The sequence below is a fragment of the Helianthus annuus genome, chromosome 14, assembly GCF_002127325.2.
Source record: "Helianthus annuus cultivar XRQ/B chromosome 14, HanXRQr2.0-SUNRISE, whole genome shotgun sequence".
Classification (NCBI taxonomy): Eukaryota; Viridiplantae; Streptophyta; class Magnoliopsida; order Asterales; family Asteraceae; genus Helianthus; species Helianthus annuus.
Genome location: NC_035446.2, coordinates 138,463,960 through 138,474,906, shown reverse-complemented (window position 1 = coordinate 138,474,906; position 10,947 = coordinate 138,463,960). Strand labels below are relative to the sequence as shown.

The 10,947-nt window shown below is 32.9% G+C and overlaps 1 protein-coding gene across 1 annotated transcript; it reads left to right on the top strand.

The window, feature by feature from the left end:
• The first annotated feature begins 5,140 nt into the window (after positions 1-5,140).
• Positions 5,141-10,732, top strand: LOC110903865 (phosphate transporter PHO1 homolog 9). Its single transcript, XM_022149662.2, has 10 exons — positions 5,141-5,742; positions 5,820-6,072; positions 6,144-6,192; positions 6,276-6,347; positions 6,425-6,554; positions 7,309-7,688; positions 7,875-8,024; positions 8,263-8,412; positions 9,940-10,218; positions 10,297-10,732. The coding sequence occupies exons 1-10, from the start codon at positions 5,214-5,216 to the stop codon at positions 10,537-10,539; spliced, it is 2,235 nt and encodes a 744-aa protein (XP_022005354.1). The 5' UTR covers positions 5,141-5,213; the 3' UTR covers positions 10,540-10,732.
• Positions 10,733-10,947: the final 215 nt, after the last annotated feature.

Here is a 10,947-nt window from a genome sequence, read left to right as displayed (position 1 = left end):
TGACGTTAGCTGGATCTTCGGTGACGTCAAGAGCCTTTATCCTTGCTTGCTACAAAAGAATAAACCGTTAGCCTCGCCACGGGGGACCCCGGGTGGGGGATCCGTGACCAAGCTCCGGCGTGAGAGTAAGTAAACTTGCCGGGAAGTGGAAAGAGTATCTTCCGATGAGAATATTCACCGGAAGGTTCCTTCTTTGGTGTGAATCTATTTAATGAATATGTGTAGTAAATGTGAGGAATGTTGGTCTGGATTTAATGAGGGAAGAGTTAATGAGGGATAGTAAATGTGAGAGTGCCGGAGATCATACCTTAGTTCTTTTCTCTACTTTCTTATATAATAGCAAGCCCTTATCTTGTCGAGGGCTTTCCTACATGTTATCCGACGGTTTTAGGGGATTCCTGGGAAGGTCAGACACGTGTCTGACCCTCAACGGTGGGATATCCTTCTCCATTAATGTCCCGCCGGATAAGTACAGTGATTCAGACCGGATACTCTTCTTATCAAGCATTTAATGAGCATGTTTCTCTTAGCTGTTTCCCGCTCATTGCAAACGAAGGAGAAACCTTAGTGAACAAGGTTATTCTGTCTGGTGGGCTTTTAAGTAATTGGGCTCCCAAAGAGAAAGGCCCAAAGCGGGTGAAGTGGGCTCCCCCACTGGCCCGTCGTCATATGGTGTATATTTTTTAAATATTAACGCATGTAAAACTTATGGACATTTAAAATTCGTGAATGTGTGTTGATTTAAAAGCCTAGCAATATGTTTTAAAAGTTGTTTACTTAAAGTCTTATAATATATAAAAAATTATCGTTAAAAGTTTATAACTACTTCCATTAATTATTTTCTCTTTTTTTAATAAGCCAAAACTATTTTATCCTACACATATCGAAATTTATCATATATCCTATACATATCGAAATTTATCATATATTTTATCCTACACGTATCGAAATTTATCCTAAACATTATCCAACACATATCGAAAATTGTTCTTTAGTATAAATTAGGTTTTCTTGAGAGAGTCTATTTTAAAAATTAGTTAGCTAACCTAGGGGAATAGAATAATAAATAAATTAAAATTAAATGTACGCAAGTGTGTTTGAATTTTTCCCATGACGTTTCGGTATGAATTATTGAAAATGAAGTTGTGTTCAAAATAGAGTGTTTTTATTTGTATTGTAAACTATACGAGTGCATGTATTGTACGTATCGGTACCATGATGAGCCGAACAACATCGTTACAAGTATCGATATAATTGGAACATGTAATGGTATTCGTTTTTATGGTTTTCTTAAACACATGTCGATATCCTTTGTGCATGTCACAACTCTGTTTTTTTCTCTTCAATTGCTATAGCTAGTGTTGTAACCTACCGAGTTCCCACCATATAGCTCGGGGTAATCCCACTAGTTTATAATCAATTGTACGAGTTTGTGTTTTTATGCATTCTCTGTCTTTAAAGTTATTACGAGTTTTTTTTTGACGTCACGCGTTGCGGCGAAATCGAGCAAATGATAATGTAAAACAAACGTGATTTGAAAATAAAGCATGTTGTTTAGAAAGCCAAACCATTAGAACAGTTTAGTTTATCATTGTACCGTAAAATACCAAATAAATACTTTATTTTGAGTACATGTTCGTTTTTAACAAAACTTATAACTGAATGTCGAGGGGAAAAATCAAGCACAACTATGTACTAAAGTTTTTAGAAAAAAAAAGATAAACGTAAAATATTAAAGAAGTATCAAATTATTTGATAAATGAACATATGTTTAAAAAAATAAAAAAAAGAATTATTAAAAAAATTGGTAAAGGAAGCATATGGTTTTAAAAAAGGAAAAAAAAACTAAAAATGTATTATTAAAAGTAAATATAATAGCAAACTATTATAATATATTAAATAAAAATAATAAAAAAGCTATATATTATTTTAAAAATAAAGTTACTATTCATCGCCATTCGTAATATATATATATATATATATATATATATATATATATATATATATATATATATATATATATATATATATATATATATATATATATATATATATATATAGAAACGAGATCAGGAGAAAACGCTCAAAATTGTGAAAACATTGAGAACGCTTCCTGGCCTAACATTGTTGGCCTAACTTAGAAAAGGGCGGAGGGGCTTTTTTGTCCTTTCATCTTCTGTTTTTCCAGTTCCGCTTTTCCCAATATTGTTGGTTTTTAATATTTTTGGCGTTAATCAAATTCAATATTTAATGGCGTTTAATGGTTTCATCTTATTAACATTTTGGCGTTTATGGCGTTTATTCAAATCGTATGCCATTGTAACCCAGGGGGTCAGGAAATCTATTTGAATGGCGTTTTTCAATGCGTTTTAAACAAGCTGGCCCATTGTTCTATTATTTCTTATAAATATTTTGGCGTTTGGGTTATCTTGGCGTTTTACAATTGTTGGATTATATTTCAGCCACAGTAGAAAAAAATACAAGCGAAGAAAATAAATTAAAAATCCTAATCGGATCTCTCTTCACAATATTCACTGTCACCAGTCTCTTTGTTCTTTAATCGTACAAGAACTGACACCAAAATATGGCGTTTTATGTAAAACTTAACAAACCCATCGGTTTGATTTTTTTGCCTACTCGTCTGTTGAAGTTGCTTTTTTTGTGGATGTTTGGGGAAATAGATCTATGACGTGTGGGTGGGTTTTTCGCTTTTTCTTCATGTTGATCTTCATCTTTATCATCATCCCACTCTTCAATGTCATTGATCTCTTCTTCTCATCCAAGCCTTCTTCGAGAACAAAAAATAAAAAATGCCATATGACTGGCATTAGTATCTTTTTCTTGAACTTTTGTCCATCTCATGCAGCAAAATCTTTCTGAGTTACTCACCTCCGCTAACAATTCATTCAGTGAAACTTGACGAATAACAATACTGAATATCCAAGAAAGCATATTAGCCATCTTTGATTTTTTTTGGCGTTTTACAGTGAGTGGTATTTAGTAGTATTGGCGTTTGTTTTATTATTATTTATTTGTTTGATCAAATGGAAGCTGCTGAGATGTATCATTTTATAGGATCTCTTTTTGGCGCCTAAGTTAGGCGGTGCGTTATTATAATAAAGTATTCGTCTTTTCAGTTACTATTTGTAATTATTGTTTTCGACAGGCTTTATCTCTGAAGTCTGTAACACGTCCCATCTTTCAAGTTTGGCGTTTTAGCTTCTAATATAATAAAGTTTGTTTTTTATTTTTTATTTTTTCATTTTTTTAGGTTTTTTATAATACTTTTTCAAACTAATTTTATTATAGTTTTGGAGTTTTTGGGGGCGTTTAACGGGATGATATCGTTTAAACAAGCATTTTTGGATGTTTTGGCGTTTTTATTATATATGTCGTTTTTATTATACAACAATCAACTCAAAAGGAAAATAAAAAAAGAATACATAAAAAAAAGTTTTTTTATAATACTTGTCCAAAGTTATTTTATGATGGTTTGATAAACGCCAAAGGTGTAAGACATTTGCCTTTTTGGCGTTTTTATTAGATATGGCGTTGTTAATTAAATAACAATCAACTGAAAAAGAAAATTAAACAAAAAAAATATTGATCTTCAAATCTTCACTGTCACCGGTCTCTTTCTTCTTTTGAAGCATCTTCACTGGTTGTTTTGACTTTCGTATGAAATTAGCCTCCTTTTCTATAATTTTTGTCCATCTCATGCAGCAAAATGTTATTGAGTTTACACCCTTTCAGCCAAAATGTTATCTTTTTTGGCGTTTTACCGAGAAAAAGAACGCCCCAAAATAAACCATCTTAAAACTGTAAATTTGATCACGCTAAAATTAATAAAGTGTTGTTGTATGGTGTTGGATAACATTGTTAATCCTCAGTTAAGAAAGATAACTGACAATGTTGTCCACACCATACAGCTACACTTTATTGACAGCAATATATTTGATTTTTGGGTTTTCTGGCGTTTATCGGTCGAATGGTATATATTAAATATGGCGTTTAGGGTTTTTATTTGTGTTTTTTAATTGAAGGTCTGAGTTGTTGTATATATAGGATTTTTTGGCCGTTTTTAAGGCGGGATTTTACTATAATTAAGTTTGGCGTTTTATATATAATGGCGTTTTTAGCAGAATGTTGTGCGATTTTTGTTTTGGCGTTTTATTTTCATGAGACGACGTTTTGTTTGAAGTAGTCAAAAGACGCTTTTACCCTTATTGAAGCGCGTCCACGTAATAAAATTGATTTTATTTACGAAAATGTCACCGCGCCAATCTAGTCCATAGATTGTTTTGATCGGACGATTGATAAGCGTTCTCACCGTTCTCACACTTTTGAGCGTTTTCTCTAAATCCCGACCCTATATATATATGTATATATATATAGAGAGAGAGGAAGGTTAACGTACATTACGGCTTAACGTACATCACGTACCACAGGTAATTACGCACGTTCATTTTAAAATCACGCACGTTATATCTCAAAAATCCATAATCTCGCATGTTGAAACACAATAATCACGCATATTGAAAACATTAATCACGCATGTTATATAACAAATCACGCACGTTGTTGTACGTGAAGTACGTTAAGCCGTAATGTACGATATACTTTTTCTTATATATATATATATATATATATATATATATATATATATATATGTATATATAAAATTTCTTCTAACTTATATTGTTATGCTCATTTATATATAATTAACTTTTAAAAGAATCATGTTAAAATGTCGGATAATTTGCTAGTACGTTAAGCCGTAATGTACGATATACTTTTTCTTATATATATATATATATATATGTATGTATGTATATATAAAATTTCCTCTAACTTATATTGTTATGCTCATTTATATATAATTAACTTTTAAAAAAATCATGTTAAAATGTCGGATAATTTGCTAGTTGTGGTTGTAAGCAAGTTGTGTAATGAATAAGTTCTACAATTTCAAGCCTGCTGTCACACCGACAAAACTTGTGTCGTAGACCTACTAGCTCCGATGGCGATGGTGTGTAGGAGTAGGGGTCTTGCATTGCATTGTACAAGTAATTAGCAAGTTGTACAAGATACATGAATATATCATTTAAGGCAATCAATGGGGTGACAATTCAACGCTCTTTATTCAGTAGTATTTAAACAAACTTAATCCTAAAGCAATCCCTTTGATTTAAGTTGAGAAAACTAACATTAAAATGAAGTTTGGAAAAGAATTTACTTCACAAATGGTGCCAGAATGGGAGGAAGCTTACATGCAATACAATAACCTCAAGACAATCTTGAAAGAAATCTTGATTTTTCGACGACTGAGGCAGAACCAAACATCTCCACCATACCAGTCTCCACAAAAAGTGATATTGTCCGAAAGACACTCTCTCTATACAGCTTTTAGTGGGCTAACGAATCGGGTTGGTAATTACAATGAGGAAAACAGTAGCGATACCGAAGAAGTGATTCTTGTAAGTGAAATACAGCATCAGGAGCAATGCATGCACTACCAAACTATGTTTTTTCGGTCGTGGGAGGAAGGAGCAGAGAATGAGATTGTGTTCTTCAAAAGACTTGATGATGAGTTTAATAAAGCAATCTGTTTCTACAAACGACAGGTGGACGAGGTGGTGATGGAGGCGGAGGAGTTGAACAAACAGATGGATGCTCTCTTTGCTCTTAAAGTTAAAATCAATGATCTCAATTTTCACACTTCATCTACACCACCAAATTCAGGTATGAAATTAAAAAAAAATCAGCTAGCTAGTGGTTATTTAAAAAATCTTACTGATTTGTTCTGGATTTTTTTTAAGGTTTATCGCCGTTAGATGAGATCCAAGAAACACCAGAAAGAAACCAAACAAAGATGGTTTCTTTAGATATTCTAAATCACATAAAGATCAATGTCACACCAGAATCCGGATTATCACCACCCTGGAGAACTATATTTGATGGGACCAAATCTGGTCTATCATTTAGCAAAAGTGAGCTCAGAACTGCACAAGCCAAACTGAAACAAGCTTTTGTCGAGTTCCATAGAAAGCTCCGGCTTTTGAAAAGCTACTGGTAATAATTAATAAACAGATTAAACCCGAAGCGGTCTTGATTAGTTTATAATTTTTCTTTGTTCTTGACAGTTTCTTGAATCAACTGGCTATATCCAAGATCATGAAGAAGTATGACAAGGTCTTAAATTCTTAATTATGATCATAAGTTGTGTCAATGTGGTGAGTCAAGTTTTGACAATTTTTTAATTTTTTTTTGTTTAGGTAACCTCAAGAAACGCATCGAAAGCTTATCTGGAGATGGTTAAGAGTTCTTACTTGAGCCAATCTGATGAGGTAAAATCAGAAGTTATATCATGCTTTTATTTGTAGATTAATAAAAGAGTTCTAACTTAATTTTCTGGTTATTACAGGTTGTTAAACTCATGGAACGAGTAGAATCTGCGTTTATTACACATTTTGCCAATGCAAATCGAAGTCTAGGTATGAAGGATCTAAGGCCAAGGGCTAAAAAAGCCAAACATGGAGTAACATTTTTTGTGGGTAAGTTGTGGGTGCATAAACAAATTTTGATCTATTATCTTGACACTTTACTCTCACTAGTAAACACCAAAAAATAAAAAATAAAATAAAAAAACAAACGAGTGTTATTGATAAATAATGATCTTAGTAATAGATTGGTGAAAATGGTTACCGACAAAAATCCATTAGGAATATGGTTGTAAGTAATTTGTTTTCCAACATCGACATAATTACCAACAAGTCTTCTCTGATGGCCCAACGCTGACAAAGGCATGAAAAGCCTGTGTGGTAATCTTATCGTAAAACCTAGCCTCAATAACCGCCAAACAATCATAGAGATGAGCATTTGGTACCGAGTACCAATACCATACCGATAGATTCAGTACGGTATTCGGTACCCATTTTTTTCAAAAATTCGGTATCGATATTTTCGGTACCGGTTCAGTATCAGTATCATATAAAGTGAGTATTTTGTAATGAGTACCGACAGTCCGACACTATACCAATAAATTTGGTACGGTATTCGACTATTCGGGACTCACTTTTTCATAAATTCAGTATGGATATTTTTGGTACGGGTATCATTGACCTCCATCATCAATGAGTTCCCACAAAAAAAACCCAATGATATTTGTGCTGTTGGTAGTCTATTTTTTATACCTTAATGGTCCCGTTGGTAATGATCGATGATCAGTCGATAATAAGCCGACGGTGATACTCATTTTTAAATATTGTTTGTATGAATCTGTTGCTAATTACCAATTCATCGATACAGGTTGTTTCTTTGGGTGTTTGATATCACTTGTGGTGGCAGTCATATTAACAATACACGCTAGAGATCTTCTCAAGAGTGCTGGTCGCGACCAATACATGACTAACATATTTCCATTATATAGTTTGTTTGCATACATTGTGTTACATATGCTTATGTATGCCGGCAACATATACTTTTGGAAGCGTTTTCGTGTCAATTACGCTTTCATTTTCGGGTTCAAACCGACTACAGAATTGGGTTGTAGAGAAATTCTACTTCTCAGCTCTGCTCTATTAGTACTCACTCTTGCAGCTGTACTCTCCAATCTTGAAATGGAAATGGATGAAAGAACTCTAAGTTTCACAACTCTAACGGAACTGGTCCCTCTAGGTTTATTCATTGTAAGAATTTCTTGGTTTACCCCTTTATAAAAGGTGCTGCTAAAAGAATCCCCTCTCACATAACATGAGGGAGGGCCCACCATTTAAAAAACATACCCTTTCACATGGGGTACGTTTAACAACACCCTTATGTAAATTATATAAACAGAAGACGTTTGATAACTAGTTGCAACTTCTGTTTTGTAGGTTTTACTATTGATAATGATTTGTCCGCTTAATATCATGTATCGTGCAAGCCGGTTCTTTCTCATAGTGAACCTATGGCATTGTGTTTGTGCACCTCTTTATAAAGTCACTTTCCCTGATTTCTTCTTGGGCGATCAGTTGACCAGTCAGGTAATTGACTATTTGACTTCCTGTTATGACTTCAAATGAGCCAAACTTGAACTCGAACACTTTAGGCTAAGCTGGAGCCTATTCAAACTTAACGTTCACACCTACATTTAGTATAGACGAAACTTGATAAAAGCTTGAAATGAACAAGCTCGAGTTACTTGATAAAACTCGACTCGGTACCCAAATTTGTTTCCTCTTTTGTTAACAAGTCCTTTTTTTTATCGGACTCATGTTTCAGGTTCAGTTACTCAGGACCGTGCAATTTTATATTTGCTACTATGGTTGGGGAGACTTCAAGAGGAGATCAAACACATGTAATCAAAGCAGTCTCTACGAGTTTCTTAATATATTTATCCCGATTATCCCATACTGGTTTCGCTTGCTTCAGGTAGGTAACTAAACATATATCACACACATGCTAGCAAATTTTATGACTTTTAGTTCGCGTGACACGCTTTGTTTGCATTTATATAAAGGCTTAAACATTGTAAAAAAAAATCCGTTTAGAAAATAGATTAGTACAAACTGTTTTCAGTATCACCTAATAAAAGTCAACATAGCAAAAAAGTCAAAATGGCCAAAGTTAATGACATGTCATTAAAAGAGGAGTTTTTTTCCCAAACTAGTGTTGGAGGAAAAATATTTATTAAAATGGTGTTTTTTAAAAAGTATTTACCAACTTGGGTGTTTTTCATTTGTTTTGTATTTATCTTTTATTTTCTAACCAACATATAAGACCCTTTTATATTCTTTTTATTCAGTCAATCTATTATCTATTATTTATTTATTATTATATTTTTATGTTTTTTATTCAATCAATTCAATACTATTATCGATATTTTTTTAAACAATAAACTATTATCAATATTTTTTCTTAAAGTTCAAGATGATACAAAAAGAACTTTATATAAATACTTTTGTTAAAAAAACTTCTATATGAAAAAAACCCTCAAAAAAGAAAAGTTCCCAGAAAAGTTCGATTACACAACGACAGTGCAATTGAAGATGAACTCACAAAAACAACTTATTTTTGTTTAGGAACTACTGTACGGAAAATTTTTCACAAAAAAAACTTCATAAAAGGAAGTAAAGATTCAATTTCACAAAGATCAACTAATTCAAGATGAAAACATAAGGAAAACTTAATACTTTTGCTCGAATTTTTCTTTATGGAAAGACCAAAAGTATAATTTATTTATGCCAAAGACAATCTAAAATTATTGTTTTTTCATTTGACCTCATAATTGTATTCTTCAAAACTAGAAGAGATTAGTTATAATTAGTTGGTAAAAAAAAAAAACCATCATGAGTCAATGGAAGAAAAAAAATATTGAATTAATTGAATAAAACCATTAAAAGTATGATAAAATAAAAAAAAAATAGATAGTAGATTAACTGAATGAATTATGAAAAGAATATAAAAGGGTTTCTTATGCTGGTTTGAAATAAATACAAAAAAAAAAAAAATGAAAAACACTAAATTGGTAAATACTTTTCAAGTAACACCATTTTGGTAAATACTTTTTCCACCAACACTAATTTAAGAAAAAACTCACTAAAAGAGTAGGTTATCAAAAACAGAAATAAGACCAAAGTAGGTTTAAGTTTGGGGAAAATCACCAAACTAGATATTTTGACCAAGCAAACCACCATAATGGATGGTGAGTTATAGCCGGGGCCCCAAAGCTTAGGCTAAGTCCCGGAAGCAAAAGCGGGGGATAAGTCAGCCAAAAGTGCGGACTAAGCCACCAAAAGCCTAGGCTAAGCTGTAGCCGGTGAAACGAACGGATGAAACTCAATGACTATTTGGGTGAGTTGCTTGGTCAACATGACTAATTAATTTGGTAACTTACCTTAACTTTTTATACAATAACCACGTCGATACATAATCTAGCCTCTTTGTGTTGTGGACTAGTGCATGCGTCAAGGATTTGAACAGAAGGAATATCGTCCGGCCATGAATGGACTCAAGTACTTGTTGACAATTGTTGCGGTTGTCACAAGAACACTTTATGTTCAGAGGAGAGGAACGACAATGAGAATCATAGCCGCATCTAGCTCGGGTGTGGCTACAATTTATAACACCTACTGGGATATGGTGAAGGACTGGGGTCTTCTTTGTAAGGACTCCAAGAACCCTTGGTTAAGAGATAAACTCATTTTACCAAGCAAATCAGTCTACTTTATAGCAATGGTAGTATATTAATTTTATTGAACATATATTGAGTTTATCTTTGGTTTTTTATATTCATAATTGTTGATGAATTTGTAGGTAATGAATGTTATATTGCGACTCTCATGGATGCAAACAGTTTTAGATTTCTATGAAGCTCCTTGGCTCCATCAGAGCGTGATGATTTTCATAGTTGCTAGTTTGGAGATTGTTCGTCGGGGTTTATGGAATTTTTTCAGGGTGGAAAACGAGCATTTGAACAATGTTGGGAAATTTCGAGCGGTTAAGTCGATCCCCTTGCCCTTTAGCTACGAGGACGGACAAGGAACTATGATTCACTAGCGTAAACCATCAAGTAATTATGGTTACCATGTAACTTTTTCACATCATTTTAGTTGTATAAATGATGAAAGCTAGAGTGACTAAAACTAAATCTAGTTGAGGTCACCTTTTTTCTCTGAAGATATATATGATTTTCTCATAACTTAAAGTTTAAAAATATTTAATACGACTATATTTAAAAAAAAATGTTTCGTTTTCCTTTTGATGTTGTTTTTCTTAAAATGGGAGGAACTATATTTGCATTGACTTCAAACTTGTTTTTTTTTAAATGGGTGCCCATGTATATGATGTATAAGCTTGTAAACAAACCGAATGTTTAATTAACCATTCATGAAGTACTAGGTGGGAAGTTCGTTTATTTAATAAACAAATGAACATGAACATAACTTTTTTGTCCATTTAATGAAA